Raw genomic sequence first — 16,345 nt, 5'->3', positions numbered from 1 at the left:
CGATGCGGTGCCTCGGCGGGGCTCCTCGCCTGCCTGCGGAGCCTCGCTCCACCCCTCTCCAGCTAATAAAGCCTCCGCCGCGCCGGTCCCTCCTTTGCCACTGACTCACAGGCTGACCCAGCCCAACCCCCGAACTGCCCCGCACCTCCATTTTTTGACCTACAAAGCCGCGCTCATCCCCAGCGCTCTCCTGCTGCCTTACATAAGAGCAGCCAGCGCCAAACCAAACCCTGCGGCACTCGGACACCCGCGAGTGATGCCCGAGGGGCAGCAGTGGGTGCTCGGCGGCGCGGTATGGGCTCGGTCACCCGTGCCCAGGGGCTGCGCAGCCCGCGAGGGCACTCGCTGATGCCCCAGACAGCATCTCCCCAGGGGCTTCGCTCGCGTTTCTGGGGGTGGGAAGAGGAGGTGAACAGCCGGTGTCGTTCTTGGCATGGCATCCTGCCTACTCTGGTGCCAGGGAATGCCTTCACCCCGCTGTCCTGGTGCTTTGGCATCCCTCCAGTACCCCGAAACCCGGCCGGTCGGGTTTGCAAAGCAGGCCAGGGACGGCTGGGAAGGTGGAGCCTTTATGGGCACCGGTCGGGCTGTGATGGTCTGTGCTGGACTCATCTCTGCTGGTCAGGGAGCAGTTCTGGCCACATCCTGCCCCTTCTCCTCTGCCCAGGGAAAAATATAAAAATATCTTCATTTCTTTTTTTTTTTTTCCAGTTGCTTTCACAGACAACACACTGCTCCATGTGAAGCAGGACTGTGCCCCAAAGGGTCCTGAGGTGGAGGATGAGCATCTTTGGGTCACAGCAGGGACCAGGTGACAGCACCCGCCAGAACCCCTGCGGGAAGGCTGCTGGCAGAGGGGCCCATGGAGCACCCGGCAGATGCAGTGAGACCCAGGAACTTTGTGTTCCAGGACTGGCCGCGGTGCCGGGCCAGGATGGGCAGGGAGAGAGGCAGGAGCCGGCTCAGCCGCGGCCCAGCGCTGCCTGACGTAAGAGGTTATACAAGCCCGTGCGGGCAGGGTGCTGCGAGCAGCATCGGCATGTCTGTGACTTGGAGCCCTGCTCCGGCTCCAGGATAACGCCTACAGGAACGGGGACAGCCCTGCCCCGTGCTGGGCATCCCTCAAGAAAACCCAAGATGGCAGTGAGGGCAGCCCGACCCTCCTCAGGAGGCATTTGGAGGTGGCGAGAGGGGCCCCTGTGTGCCAGTGGAGCAGCACATCTCCTCCCACTGGCACCAGGTGATAGATCAGCCCTCGGTATTCGAGGCAGGCGGCAGAAGGTGTTACTCACCTGGCCCGGGGCTGCTCGGCTCCGCCGGGCAGGGATGCCACGTGCTCAAACCGCCTTTCCCAAGGGAAGATCAGCCTCCTGGGTGGCTTTCCATGCCAGGGGGGATGAGCAGGTCCCCTGCCCTCCCCAGGCATCCCACGGCACAAGGATCTGGAGGAGGTGACACGGGATGGGTGCCTTCCTCTCTGAAGGTGACCACAAACTCCCTTTCTCACCACCTCAGGGACAGGTGATGCCAAGAACTGTCCCAGCCTTGACAGCAGGATAAGGTTGTGCTGGGACTAAAGGCCGAAAGAATCACCTTTTTACACTATTTATTCCCAAAATTATTGTGTATGTAAAGAAGGAGGGGGAGCTGGCACCACTGGCTGTCTCTCCTCATGTCCTCCCCACCCTGGCTCCCCAACAGTGCCACCTCCAGCAGAGCCTTCCCAAGGGACTGAGGGCAATGTTCCATATGGCAGGGGATGGGCATGGGAACCCACACGTGATATCACTGTGGACTTGTCTTCTGGAAAGGTGATTTTGTTGACCACAGGACTTTTTACTATGGGAAAGGGACACCTGCTGTTAGGCGGAAGCAGAGGTCACAGGGATATTTTTTAGATGTCTGAGAGAAGGTTTTCTCCCACTGTGGAGCAGATGGAGTGAATTCCTGTGTGACAGGGTGTCCGTGGGCTGGGAAAACCCATCGATCCATGTGCAGGCCGAATCTGGGATTTCCTATCCTCTCCAAGGAGACTGGTTTCACCCCTTTTTCCAACAAAACAAGAGTCTTAGTCATCCCTCTTCCAGCAAGTCTCCTGGTCTCACAGAGGCATGACCTTTGCCACGTGCCAGAAGGCAACATCCTTGTTGGGAAGCAGACCCAGGCTGGCCAGCGGGGCTATTCCCAGAACTGCCTCTGGCCTCTCTTGGTAAATCCTGCTATCAGCTCCCTGCCTGGCTCCAGCTGGCCATGACCCAGCCAGGGATGTGGTCATAGGACGGATTCTGTGTTTTCCAGCAGATCCGGCTACCCTTGGGCTCCCCGGGCTGGCAGCTGCCTGGGAGGTGCCAGCAGCACCTTGTGAACCCTCCATGCGCTTCGGAGGAACACTCCAGGCTGTGCCAAGGTCCTCGTGACGCTCGTTGTGCCACAGCAAGCGCTGCAGGAGGCCAGACTTATCTCCACCTTGTGCCAAGCTTGGCTCATTGTTGATTGTTCGCTCTCCAAACAGGAAGAAAGGTAAAAACAAACCCTACTTTTTTTCTGCAGAACTGCCCTCTGGGTTCTCCGTTCCTGCTGTGTCAGTCTCCAGCTGCTCCAGATGTGGCACCTGTGGGGCAGCAAGGGCCCTCTGGAGGGTCATGGCCATCTGATGGACCAGAAGAGCCCTCGCAGGATGAAGTGATGGCTTCAGGGTTGAGCTCTTGTTAATTTTGCACCCAGTCTCATCCCTGTGGTCCCTTTCTCCCTGTGCCCTCCAGCCCAGCAACTTCTAGAACTCGGGGATTGGAAACCCTGAAAATTTGGTGAGGAATGCCGAGTATGGCTCGGAGGCCCTCAGGTCCCCTGGGCTGGCAGAGCAGGCAGCTCTACCTGCCGCGACAGCTCCTACACCCACAGTTTAGCCCTAACCTGGTTTCTATTCTAAGCCCTATTTTTTTTTCATAGGCCTCCTCCCTCTTTTGCTGTGCCCCACTTTGCCCTCCCGCCAGTGAGCTCCGGCTGCCGCTGACCCCGATCCCAGCGGGACCTTGTCAAAGTCGGTAATAAAACACACTGGTGAGGTGAGGTTGCTCAGGTCAGGGGTGGCTCCTGCTTCCCCAGGCTGGGATTAAGGAGCAGCACCTTGGATTTGCCTGCAACAACTTATGGTGGGAGGGGAAAAGTGGGAGGAATGGGGCCAGGGGGATGTTTCTTCCACAGGAAAACCAGCTGGAGGATTAACATCTTTCCTGGTGTTTGTGTTTTCTTAGTAGGCTGCAAAAATGCCAGTTTTCAGGCACTGGGGATAGAAAACGGCTCCTTCACCCAGTGGTGCTGGCAGGACTGGGGATAAAGCCATATGCCAGCCAGAGCTGACCCACAACCTCCTCTGGGCTCCTTCAGATATTCCCTTGGTGGACTGGGATCCGGAGCACCACTGCTCCAAAGGTATCATTAGAAGAGTCGTGTTTTTCCAAGCTAACTGGTTGTATGGGTCCGGCCATGCTGATGAAATAGCTGCCAGGCAGCGTGTGAGTTATCCCTCTGGATGGCAGGGAGCATTGGGCACTCGCCTGGAAGAAGAAACAAAAACTGCCCTCGGTGTGGTGGCCAGTTCGGCAAGGCTCTGGTGAGCTGCCTGTGCCCACTGGGAGGGATGTAATGGACAAGGTGGACACACTGGGTACTGGCTGGGTGAATCCCCAAGCCTGGCAGGGAGATGGAGCTGCAGCAGATCCTCTCCCCATGCCCTCAACTCAACCATCACCTCCCCACAGCAGCTGAAAGAGGGAAAATAGGTTCTGCTTTTGCGAGACCTGCAAGGTGGGGGTGCGTTCTTGGAGTCTGGCTGGATTTGGGCAGCCCTTTGGCTCCCGACCAAATTTCCAGCCCAAATGAGTGACACAGCTCATTGGCTTTCCACCCTGGCTGGGTGGCTCGCTCCCTTCCAGGCACTGCCTCCCAGGCACGGCAGGTTACATCATGGCCCCAGCTGTCCTCACCTTCCCTCCGGCTGGAGCAGCGTGGGATCGGGCACCTGCCCGGAGACCGTGGCACCTAATTGCTGTTTGCACCCAGGGTGGCACCAACTCATCATGCCAGGGAAGAGCATGGACCCGTGCCTGGCAGAAGGCAGTGCCCATCCAGGTGCAAGGGACAGCATCGTGCAATCCCTCCTCTTGCCAGTTAAAGATGTCCATGGGCTTCTTAATGAGCAGGGAGCTTTCTGTCTTGCAGGAATTCCTGGTTTCCATGAATTCAATGTATCCTGATCCCACCAAGAGCAGCAACAGAGTCAAGACCCAGGTACTGGCTGGCACCCACATTAGACTGGGCAAACACAGCAGCCCCAACAGAGCCTGTCCAAAAACTCCTGGGAGAGAAGATAAAAGAGACTCAACCCTGAGTCCTGCTCTCCCTCCCAGCCCCTTTTCCTTCTGGCATGTGAATCCAGCAGTGGAAGCTGGCAGGGAGACTTGGCCCCCAGTAGCAGCCGTGGGTAGTGGCACTGAGCCATCCCAACAAACCATCTTTGCTGAGCCATGGCCCCAGCCCAAGTTGGCAAGTGCTGGGTAATGCCATCCTGGGCCCTCATCCTCCCTCCACATGCTGAGGAGGTTGGAAATGTCCCTCCTTCCTCGAGAGGGCAGAGGATGGAACCTGGAGTTACCCTGCCTGCACCCAGCACTAAAAATTTTGTGTGGGTGTCTGATGGGGAGCTGCCGGGCTGGGTCCCTGCCCATGGGGACATGTGTGTGGCTGGCCCTGGTGGCTCTGGCTGAGGACCAGGAGGGCACCTGGAAGGGCTGGGGTTGGGCAGTGCCATGTTTAAAACTTATTTAATTTTCAAGGACTAGAAGTGTAGTGTTGTGCCCAGGAGCGTTGTTCCAATAGCTGGCTGATGACTGGCACTGGAGCAGCGGCTGGTTCCCTCCTCAGGGCCCGTTGCTGCCAGGACAGGACCCCGCAGAACTCCAGGGTCACAAAAGAGCTGCCAGGCCAGCAGGTGAGAAGACTCAGCCATCCCTTGGTGGCACCATCGTCGGCAGGCTCAGCATTTTGGAAGCGGAAAGGGACGGAGCCCACGGCATCTCCACCGCACTCCTGCGTTGGGTAACACCTGGCCAGGCAGTGACGCCAGGCACAGAGGGGTGGGGGCAAGCAGTTTCGGTCGGGGCAAGAGCAGAGGCACCCAAACCAGTGATTACCTTGGCCCTGAGCTGCTAAGTGGAGGAAGTCTGTGATTAGTTGACACCTCCAGCCAGGCTTTGGAAATTAAGCCGGGCTGGAGCAGGGGTGGATGACAACTGCTTTATTCACTGCTGATATATAAAACTGAAAACACAGTCTGGGTACGGTATCAGGATATTCTGGTGGTGGACATACAGCGAGTCCCAGAGGCTTTTGGGGTGCTCATGGGCAAAGGTGGGTTTTGGTGCTGTGGCTTTGATCCCTGGGCTGGGATGTCCAAGGGCTCAGTTACTTTGTGCTGGGTTTGATTTTCATGTGCATTGAATGAGCCTCCATCCATCAGCCACTGCCGCGGGTCTCACCCAGCCTTGAGAAGGCAAGGAATTACACCTTGGGGCTTGTCCCTGAGCTTTGAGTTTCTTGTGTTTAGAGGAGGCTACTGGAAAGGGGAGAAGGGAGGAGGTTGTGTTTCACTTCATGGTGTAACTCAGACCAGGCATGTATCCAACCCCACACAAGGAATAACTTCCTGCTCTGTCTGGCAGTCCCATGGATCTGTCACTGCTCTGCAAGTGGTGGGGTGCTTGTGGTCTATCCCTGCAGCACAGCAGCATGCTGGCCTGGCCAGGACCTGGAGGACCATCATCCCAACCCCAGAGTGGGGAGCATTCAGGTTCTGTCACGCCGTGCAGCCCCTAAAGCTTACAGGAGCAAGGAGTTAGGGTGATGTCTCCACACCTGGCTGCTGCTGGCAGGTAAATCCCAGCTCCTCTCACCCTGGAGTGAACATCACTGAGGTTTAGCAGAGCAATTCCCCGTGTCTGACCTCTGCAGCACTCCCATGTGGAGGTGAAACAGAGGAGAAAAACATGGCAGCAATGGAAAGGATGATGTGGATGTCACTGGGGGTGTGGGGCCTGCACCCCCTTTCGGGCTGGACAATGCCCTTTGTGGGGTTTTGCCATTCAGCCACTTCCCAGAAGAGGTGCTGGGGCAGCGCAGGGTGGCACTGGAGCAACACAGAGCCTGGATAAGACCAGGCCTCTGTCCACAATGCCTCCCCCGCAGCCGGTGCACGACCCGGCGCAGGGCAGCCTGGCTTTGCCCGCCCCGTCTCGCTGTCGTCCGGTCTGAGCCACGCAAACAGATCGCCCAGATTAGCCAGTGCTGGCATCCAGTTTCTTTCCGGAGCTACTGAGTGTGAGTGGGAAGTTTTCTGCTGCCCAAAGTGACCACTTGTGCCCTGCAAACAGTGAGGTGTCCCGGGAACGGTGTTTATTTAAGGTTTAAAGCATGAACTTGCCATGTCCCGGCAGGGCTGGGAGGACATGGGCTGTCAAACGGCCCTGGATAGGTCTGGCATCTCGCTACCCCTGTCAGCCCTGTCTCACTTGGGCACCACTGGAGCTTAGAGGAAGGCTGTGGCTGCACCCAAGGTCTTGATCTGGACTTTGCCCCCCATGGGATGGGGCTCGATAGCTCTGCCCCCCAACACCCAAAGGTTTCGTCCCTGGGAGGGGACTTTGCACCCCCTGGGCCAGGGCTCCGTGGCTGTGCCACCCCCAGCACCCACTAAGAGCTTCTTGCCCTGGCACATGGATCAGGCTGGGTCTCACATTTTGGAAGCCCACCAGCCCATGTCTGAGCATCCCTTGGGAATCCACCAGCCCAGGGCAGAGATTCTGGAGCTTTTGGCCAAACGACAGTGCAAGCAGCTGTTGCACGGGGCTGTGACTCCCTCTGGTGCCTGCCCCAAGGCTCCCAAGCTTGTCCTTCACTCTTTCCTCATCCCACAGCCCCAGGGATGGAGGGTTTGGGGTGTCCCAGCTGGCCGTGGGACAGCCTTGGGATGGGTGGGTGAGTGGAAACCTGAGCTAATCTCCCAGCTTGGCAGCAGCTGTGGGAGCTGCCCGGCTGTGGAACTCGGGATGTGCCAAACACCCTTGTGCTTGAATTTGGGGGATGGAGCCGCTTTCGGGGTGATGGAGGCAGAGCTTTGCCTGCAGATGGAGCTCCTCGCTCGGCCGCTGGGCTCAGGGAGAGGGGCGGGGCAAGGTAATGAATCGGGAGAATTTCTCCTTTTTGAGGACCTCGTGGCTCTGCCAAACCCCAAAAGGCAAAAGGCATTGTGCTTAAATTCTTCCTGCTGGGCAGGGGATGGTGGTAATTAATCGTTCATTAAGTTAATTACCCAAATGTGCTTGGACTGAAAGAGGTCGGGGAGGGGGGGGGGAATCACACCAGGTATTATAAAAGTGAATCTCTGCAACCCCAGTGATGCTAGGGTGAGGATGGTGGTTTTGGGGTGTCTGGCTGCAGCAGCCAGGGGAGCTGATGGTGCTCCACTGCCAGCCTCTGCAGCCTGCTCCTTTGTCCCCTGGGAGATGAGGGGGGTAAGCAAGGTGGGTGACTGTAAGGATGGAGGGGCTGCTGAGGAGGCTCTGCCCCCCCACCTCCCAGTGTGCAAATACTGCAACTTTTGCAAACTCCTGGATTTGGGGCTGGAAACAGCACTTTTGGGGGCTGCAGCAGGTGCTGCCCCATGGGCTGGGAGAACCCTGGGAGGGGTCAGCAGGAAGCACCTTGCAGCCACTAGGTCCTGCCAACCTGGCAGGCGTGCCCTTGTGCCAGGATAAAATGGCCCGTTTTCCCCTTGTTTGGGAGCAGGGACATGGAAGGAGCCTGCTGGGGGGCAAATTCGGCCTTTCCAGAGGCTGGGCTCAGTTCTGGGGGCAGAGGGATCAGATGAGGACAGTGGTGGGGACCTGATCCCCAGTGGAATCTGCCTGTGGGACCCCCATGCTGCCTGGGGCGAGGGGCAGTCATGGGGTTAGCAGCTGCTGGCAGGAGTTCATTGCTCCAGGGATTACAGTGATCCTCTCCAGATGCCCTGCTGTGTGCTGAATGATTTCTGAGTCTTAAATATGTTTTTCCTGCTAAATTGGAGGTGTTTGTGTCCACGGTGCAAGGGCCAAGTCAGTGTTTGCTTTGATCCCTAAAATCTCAGCTGGTCAGGGGGGATTTTGTGATTTGCCCTGTGTGTGGTGGAAAATCAGATGCAAATTGATTTCTTTTGAAAAAGTTTCTTTTGAAAATGGAGCTCTGCAAGGCAGCAGATTCAGGGCTACAATCCTGAATCTTCTGCCTGTCCTTTTAGCTTTGCAGACTCTCCTTATGGTTTCTGCTCTCCTGTCAGCATCGTGACTCCCACCTTGGCTGTACTTTAAAGGAAGAAGCTCTTGTGGGTTCAACACTTTTCCCCAGATGCCAAAACTCAGCCTCTCCCATGTAGTTTTCAACCCACTAATTGTTCTCTTCTCCCAGGTGGTCTCTAGTCCCGGTGACAGCAACAGGACCAAGTGATGCCACGCACCTGCCTCTGCCCGTGCACACTGGCATGCTTGCTGCTGGCTGCAGAGAGATCCTGACAGATCATGTTGGTCTTGGATGTGTGGTTGATCCCCACCTCCTCCTCCTCAGCCTCCGCCACAAAACCAGTTCTGCCCCCTTGTGCAATGGCAGCTCCACCACCGCTCACCTTTGGCTCCATGGAACGGCAGCGCCGTGCCCTGGGAGCAGGGATGTCACTGTGCTGCCACTGTCCCTTGTGGTGACATCCACAGTGGGTAATGAAGAGGTAATGAAGGTGTCACTCAGAGGCAGCCCCACCCGATGCACCTTTGGATCTGACACCCACCTCCCCTGGCCTGGCAGCACCCACGGGTGATGAAAGCCATGCTGTGTATCAGAATGAATCACTGGCTGGGCTTCACGCTGTGATTCCTCAGTGCCCCTGGCTCTGGAAATGGTCTTTCCTAATACAAGCTCTTGCAGTGGAAATGAAACCTCAGCAGGTCCCTGATGCACCCTTGGCTCTGCTGCTTTTGCAGCTGTTGGGTTTTTTTTCTTAATTGTTATTAATTTTTTCCCCCAGGGTATGATGACAATTCCCTGGGGCTTGGTGCAACTTGGGTGTGAGGTTTGCTTTGCTTCCCTGCATGTCACTGCAGTGATGTGATGTTACTGGAGGTGCTGAGCCCATCCCATTTTGGGGATGAGATACCCCAGCGTTGGGTATAGCAAACCAGCCTTGTTTGTTGCAGCTCCATAGGGATTTGCTAGATGTCAATGTTCATTAAGGTTTGGGTAGATCAGTTGAGCTGATTTGGGTTTTGGTAAGGAAAAATAACAAAGCAGGAAGAAATCCAGTGCCACAGTGAGGAGTGATGTTGTTTTAGCCTTCCTCCATAAGGAAATGGGGCTCAGGAGGTCCCGGTCTGCACATAGGCATCCCCAAATCTTTTGGATGCCTGTGTTGTGTCTGGGTGATTAGTCAGGAGGCAGCGACTGAAAAGGGAGGAAATCCTTACAGAAATTCTGGAAACAGCTCAGAAGAGAAGAGGGACCCTGTAGGGGTCAGGATTGGGTGCCAGAGCTTCTAGGGACAGATTTGGGGTGACCTGGTCCCTGGCAGGTGCCCCTGGGCTCGTTGTGTCCCCCAGCACAGAGGAGGGAGGGAGCGGCCCCGCAGCAGCAGCGGTTTGGGCAGGCACAGGCAGCCGCGCAGCCGTGCGCTGCCCCTCCTTCCCAACGCCGGCTCCCTGCTGTGGAAAAGGCCGTTTTTCTCCCCAAAACAGCTCCCTCGAGGGACAGGCGGTGTGTTGCTCCCTCTCCCCGGCAGAAGCGAAACCCTATCCCTGTCCTCAGCGCTCCGCTTGGGTTTCTCAGTCCTATTTCAGGCACTTGGCTCCTCTGCCTCTCCAGCGTTTCCACTGCCTCTCTCCATCTTTTTTTCCGCTCCTCCGCTGCCGTCGCCTCCCCGTGCCCCCGCCGAGTGTCCTCCCCGCGGCCCCGCCGCCGCGGCTGCTCCCCGATATGGGCCACCAAGGCGGATTATTGCCATCGCTAATCTGCATTCGCCCTCCTCCCGGTCCTCCCCTGCTCCTCCCTTCTCCAAATCGCTGCTGTACGGCGCCGGTGTGCGGTGCCGCACGGGCGGACCGGCCACCCTGGAATGGCCAGCGCCGGGAGAGCCACCGAGCCGGGACTGCCGTGAGTAGGGGGCTGTGGTGGCCGGGTGGTGGCCGGGGTGTCCGTGCGGCGGGAGGCTGGGTGGCTCTCCGGCCGTGTCCACTGGCTGCGTCCTCCTTGGATTGTTTATCTTTTTCCATCCCTGCCCTTCCCGTGTCCTTCGGCGGCAGCGGGAGCCGGGAAGCCCGTCTGCGGTGGGTCGGGGTGCTGGGGTTGATCCCCTGTGGGTCATACCCTGCGTGGCCTCTGCTCAGTAGGGAGATGGCGATGGAGAACGGGGACACGGCGGGACGGAGGGGACAGCAGGTCAACGGTGAGGTCAGCGGTACCCCCCGGCTCCGGGGGATGGGGGATCCCCTGCTCCGGGACACGACAGCACCTGACGGCAGCAGGACAGAGGTGATGGCAGCGGGCTGGGAGCCGGGACCAGCGCTGGGTGACGAGGATGGGACCCCCGGGGGGGCCCCACAGCGAACAGGGCAGCAGGAGGAAGCCCTGATGACCGAGCTCTCAGAGCTGGTGCAGAAGGTGGTGAAGAGCAGCAGCTGGTGGGAACGGCACGGCGTGGACATCAGCATCCTTGCCTGCAGCTTCCTCCTGCTCCCGGCAGGTAACTCAGCTCAGCCGCCCCAAATTACAGCCAGGGGGTCCTGGGGGGGTCACACCGCCTCCTCATGACTGTTGCACTGCTGGGAGCCTGTTAGCACTTATTAAGGCTGTAACAAAGCCGCAATAACCCCTTCACTCCGTGACATGGGGCACCCGGACCCCAATAGAAACCCATAGCGGGTGACGATGACACCCAGGGTACACCCTGGGGTGAGGGGATGGTGGCACCTGGGGTACAGCCTGGGGTGAGAGAATGGTGACACCTGGGATACAGAGGGGTTGATATCTGGGTGGATGGGCACAGTGCAGGAGAGCGAGTCATGTGACCCCATGCCCAGCCATGGGACAGGGAAACCCTGGTGGTTTTGGTAGCAGTGGCCACCAAAAGTGGTGTGTGCAGGGAGACACAGCTGAGCAGGGGGTCTCCAGTGGCATGTTTGGAAAGCTGGGACCTTCCCTTGCTTTTGAACTCCTGGGGATGCTGAAATCCTGGCAGTCTCATGTCACCAGTGGGATCCCAGCCAGAGCTGTGGGGTGGGATCTGTCACCAGCAGCACCCAGTGCCATCGCAGCTGGAAGTGTCTAAACCTTCAGTGTGATGGCCTGAGGGCAGTGAGGAGGCAAACTCCCTGGCTTGGGTGATGTAAATATCTGTCATCATGGCTGAAGAACAGGTTTAGGGCAATGGCATGTTTGGGTGCAGCAACACCTCCAGCCTGGCTCAGAGGGCTGCAGGACATGTCCGTGCCCAAACTCCTGCCCGGCTGGTTTCTCCACAGGGTTCCTGTGCCTGCGGTCAGCCCAGACCATCCCTTTCCTGGCGGGTGTCCTCACCCTCGGCGTGGTGCATCACACCCTGACCGTCAAGGGCAGCCACCTGGCCAGCCACAACGCCTTGACCGAGTCCAAATCCTGGGGCAAAGTGTGGGCCATCTTCTTCATTGAGGTGAGTGGGGCTGGGGGGCGTGGGTGGCAGCCCCCCAGAAACGCCCCATCAGCACCTTACCATATTGGGGAATGGTGGGAGTGGTTTCTAGTGCTTAACTCCAAAAAAGTCCATTTCCAGATGGGTTTGGAACCCATGGGGTGCAGAACGTCTCCCCTGGGTTCCTCTCCCACAGGCCCAAGCCAGGCAGCGCCCAGCCCTGGCACCATGACTGTAAGCACCACCTCTCCTTTCTCTTCCTGCCCAGCTCTGCTCAGCTTTCACAGTCGAGCAGGCCACCTACAACCACGTGAAGATCCACCACGGCTACACCAACGTCATCGGCCTTGGGGACTCCAGCACCTGGAAACTTCCTTTCCTGAACCGCTACGTCTACATGTTCATTGCCCCTCTCGCAGTGCCCATCTTGACCCCTCTGGTTGCACTTGGTATGTGTCCCAGCCACCCTGGGACAGGGTGCAGGGAGCTTGTGACTGTTCAGGTCTCACCCCACCCAAGGGTCCTGCTTGCTTTGGAGGCATCACATTAACTACACCAGCCCCTGGTGGGACAGGACATCAGTCTGCAGCAAAGGCAGGAGATGCTGCACTTGCCCTGGGGCAGCATCTGCTGCATCTCCTTTCTGCTGGTGCTCAGAAAACACTTTGCCTTTCCCTGTGTTGGATGTTGAAAGCTCTGGAAAAAGCCACTATGAGCCTGAAGCACTCAAAATTTGCTGTCCTTTAACTCAGACCCTCTGCCATTGTGGGGTTCAGTGTCACACATGGGTCTCAGGATGGTCAGAGCATTGCACGGGGTGTGTTTGATGGCTGCGTGTGGGGTGGAGGGCGTGGGGGCTGGGATGCAAAGAGCTCAGGCAGGCAAAGTGGTGTCTCTGGGGAAATAATGGTGCCAGGAAACGATCAGAGAGAAGAGCTCAGAAAGCAGTGAGAGCCTGAGGAAACCCAGCCCTCTGGGCTGCACAACCCAGCTCTGGGCAGTGCCGAAAGCACAGACAATGACTTGACAAGTTGTAAGAAACAAAGATGCATCTGAATCCCTGATGTGATGATGCACAGCTGGATCAGCTGCCCTGAGGAGGCTCTGGGACCCAGCCCCAAAAAACAGCAGGTCTATGGGATTTGGGCCAACCTGGAGGATGGGGAAAGGGAGATGATGGGACAGGTTGTAGGGTTATTGGCACACTGGGTAGCCTGGCTGCTGGTGTAGCAGTGGGGCAGGGAAGCATCAGCACCTCTCCCATGTGCTGCCTCTTCTTCCTTGTGCAGATTTGTTGAGGAATGTGGAGTGGAAAGCAGCTCTCCGGACTCTCTGCTGCATGTTCCTGGGTTTTTACTGCCATTACTGGCTGCTGCTCCACGTCTCAGGCTTCCAGTCGCCGTGGTCCGCCCTGCTCTGCATGCTGCTCACCCGCTCCCTCCTGGCACATCCCTACATCCACGTCAACATATTCCAGGTAGAGACCTGAAGCTCCAAGATATCTCAACAGTGCTGGAGATAGACCAGTGACCATCCAGTGCTGGTGACATAGCCTCAGCTGTCACCTCCCTTGTGCTGATGTTGTCACTGGGAGGATCAGGCTGGTGGTGCTGGGTGGGAAGCGGTGGTCCTGGGAGAACATCAGGCCACGTGGGTGTGAAGTACAGGAGGGTGATGTTGTCTGCAGTGGCTTTCAGGATTGGGAGGGTTGCTGTGTTTGCAGGTGTTGGTGCAGGTGGTGTTACAGGTCCTGGGATGGGAAGAGGCCTGTGGCTCAAAGTGTGGGTGAGTTGGGGGAACAGAGCCTGGGAGCTCCTTGGTGTCCATGGACAGACAAGCACAGGATGGAATGACTTTAGGGACAAACCCAGCTCTGGGGTTTGCAGTCAAACCTCAAAATGTGGCTCAGCCTGGCCCACGCACTGCCAGGGCTGCCATTGGCTCTGCTGGGAAGAGTCTGGGGAGGTGACGGGTGCCACAGGGTCCCCATCCTGCCTGTCCCGCAGCACATCGGCCTCCCCATGTTCGCGGCCGATCGCAAACCCAAGCGGATCCACCTCATGAGCCTGGGTGTCCTCAACCTGCCCCGCAACGCCCTCCTCGACTGGTCCTTCGGCCACTCGCTCATCAGCTGCCACGTGGAGCATCACCTCTTCCCCAGCCTCTCCGACAACATGTGCCTGAAGGTGAGGCAGGCCTGCAGGGTGGCTGAGAGTGTTGGGAGGTGACACGGGGACGAGACCACCCACCTCCCCACCACCTCCTCTCCCTGCCGCCAGACCTCTCTGCGCTGCATTCCCCCTGTTCTAGAGACCTCTCACTGCTTTTTGGCAGCCCCTAACTGACCTCCCTCCATCCCATTCCTGTTTCTCCTGGGTTTCTGCTCCCTGCTCCTTCTTCTGGTCCCAGTTCCAGCCCAAAGCAGCCTTCCAGCAGTCCAGGATCCTCCCAGCTCTTCTGCTGGGAAAGTATCCCAAGTGTTGCGCAGTCTGATTTTTGGTTCAGCCGGCCTCCAGGCAAACATCCTATAATTTTGGTCATGCCCTTACTTGTTGCTCTGAGGTGTGGAGTGTGTTCTAAAGGGGCTCTGAGCACTTCCCCAGCTTGAGGGGATCCCAAGACAGGTCCGTGTCCTTCAGCACGGGATCGCCACTTGTTTAATACTGTGCCCTTATTTTCAGTGCCCTTTGCTTGAGCTCACGGGGCTGGCAGGACCTGTCTCCCACACAGACGTGTTGCAGAGAAGGGGGTAATTATGTAGTGGCACCTCCCAGACCCGCTGCCGAGCCAGCTGTGTGGGCACATGGGATAACTACGGGTGTGAGTGCCGAGCATGCGTGGCTGGCTCTCATTAGGGCACCTCTCCTAATTCAGAGCCCTACAAAGGCATTTTGCCAAGGTGAACTCCCTGTGTTGCTGCAACTGGAAACCACCTTCCTCTTAATTTTCATGGCAAAGGTGTTACGGCTTGGTGCTGCCTTCTCCAGCCGTGCTTTGGGCATGTGGGATGGGTTTTCTGGGCTCCTTTTGGGGTGCCTCAGGCTGGGAACATTGTCCAAACACCAGGGTATCCCACACAGAGGTGACATTGCCTTTTCTTTTGCAGATCAAGCCCATTGTCTCCCAGTACCTGAAGCAGAAGAAGCTGCCCTACAACGAGGACACCTACGGCTCCAGGCTCCGGCTCTTCCTCCAGAGATACGAGGAGCTGATGGTCCACGCTCCCCCCATCACAGAGCTGGTGGGCATCCAGTGAGGGCTGCAGGACTCGGGGGGCTGCTTCCCACGGGGACTTGCAGCAGGGATGGTTTTAGCAGGATTGGGGCTGCACAGACCAACACTTCCACAAAGCCATCGTGTGGGAAACGTCCCTCCCCGATGTCTTGCTTTTGGCTAGAAAACAGTGCACAGAGACACTGCAGGAGAGCCAGGCGGTGCAACACCAGGGGCAGAAGGATCAGGGTCCCCCCACAGTTATTCCCAGCCAGGGCTTAGTTTTATCCACTCTGCTTTCACGCTTGGGGAGAGGAACCCCCCCTCTGTGAGAGATGCAGCACTGTGTCCAGGACATCCAGGACTGATAACCACCAGGATCTGCAGGATGGAGCTGCCACTGTGTGGCTGGGGGCTCAGGGAAGGGATGGATGGTGGGGAGGGGGTTGTGTCACTGCTGCTTGTGCTTTGCCTGACTTTGGGCTAAATCAGTCCCTTTTAGGAACATGGTTTGGCAAATTCAGCCTTAACACTTTGAGGTGGATTTTCTTTATTATGTTTTGTTGCTGTAACAAGTCATACAGGTATTCCATGGTGCCTGGGGTGGGGCTGGGGGAAAGGCCCTCACCCCATGGGGGTTGTCTGTATTGAGGTGCTGGAGCTGACTCCAGACTTGGTCATTCCTATTGCAGGGGAATAACCTGCTGGATGCAGGTAGATGTCCAGGGCTTGGGAGACTTTCCCTGTTTAGGGAGGGTGAACTCTGCCCACAGCACTGCTGCCAGGGGCTGGGATGCTCACGTGGTTGGTTCTAACCCCCTCTGGGTTGCTGTGTCTGGCTTTACCAGGGTGCTCTGCTGTCCCAGACCTGCAAGACCGATGACAAAGTTCAGCCCAGCGTCATGGTGGGGAGCTCGCAGCAGAAAGGGCAGCTGGCCAAAGTGGGACCAGTGTGGCTTTGTTCTGAGCCTGGGGCTTTGCTCCCTGATTTGGGCTGTTCTCTCATCTGGGCTGGACCCCGACAGCCTCACAGCCGAGATTTATAAGGCTCCCTGTTGCAAATGTGTCCCAAGGCACAGGGATGCTCTGGCCCATGGCAGGGTGATGTTTGCAGCAGGCAGTCCATGGTGTTTTCCCTCCTGTGGGCATCACATGCCCCCTTCTCCACCACCAAGTGCAGGGACATCCTCAGACCCACTGGGAAAGTGTCCCTGTGTGGCCACTGTGACTTGGGGCCAGAGCTGGTGTGCCCATGGTGTATCCTGTGTAACAGATACAGACTTTTGGCAGGGAAAACTGGCCCCGGATCCATCCAGTGTGACCCCTTTGGCATCAGAAATGGGGCATTACTGATTTGTCCTGGGCTGGTGACATTGCCACCTCTATCTGGCC

General features: G+C 57.6%; 1 protein-coding gene across 1 annotated transcript; it reads left to right on the top strand.

Annotated features, from left to right (window-relative positions):
• The first annotated feature begins 9,838 nt into the window (after positions 1 to 9,838).
• Positions 9,839 to 15,497, top strand: FADS6 (fatty acid desaturase 6). The gene is made up of 7 exons (XM_027749878.2): positions 9,839 to 10,227; positions 10,461 to 10,816; positions 11,595 to 11,761; positions 12,009 to 12,189; positions 13,030 to 13,217; positions 13,747 to 13,926; positions 14,847 to 15,497. The coding sequence occupies exons 1-7, from the start codon at positions 10,190 to 10,192 to the stop codon at positions 14,994 to 14,996; spliced, it is 1,260 nt and encodes a 419-aa protein (XP_027605679.1). The 5' UTR covers positions 9,839 to 10,189; the 3' UTR covers positions 14,997 to 15,497.
• Positions 15,498 to 16,345: the final 848 nt, after the last annotated feature.

Source organism: Pipra filicauda, unplaced genomic scaffold (genome assembly GCF_003945595.2).
Source record: "Pipra filicauda isolate LSUMZ 115617 unplaced genomic scaffold, ASM394559v2 scaffold80_size11013439_pilon, whole genome shotgun sequence".
Lineage (NCBI taxonomy): Eukaryota > Metazoa > Chordata > Aves > Passeriformes > Pipridae > Pipra > Pipra filicauda.
This window is presented reverse-complemented; position numbering and strand designations above follow the sequence as displayed.

Excerpts from the sequence above, each read along its gene's own strand:
- FADS6 (XM_027749878.2), top strand. The coding sequence starts at position 10,190 with ATGGCCAGCGCCGGGAGAGCCACCGAGCCGGGACTGCC. Across the intron at positions 10,228-10,460 it reads GCCACCGAGCCGGGACTGCC|TAGGGAGATGGCGATGGAGA; the intron begins GTGAGTAGGGGG and ends GCCTCTGCTCAG. Across the intron at positions 13,927-14,846 it reads CCGACAACATGTGCCTGAAG|ATCAAGCCCATTGTCTCCCA; the intron begins GTGAGGCAGGCC and ends TTTCTTTTGCAG.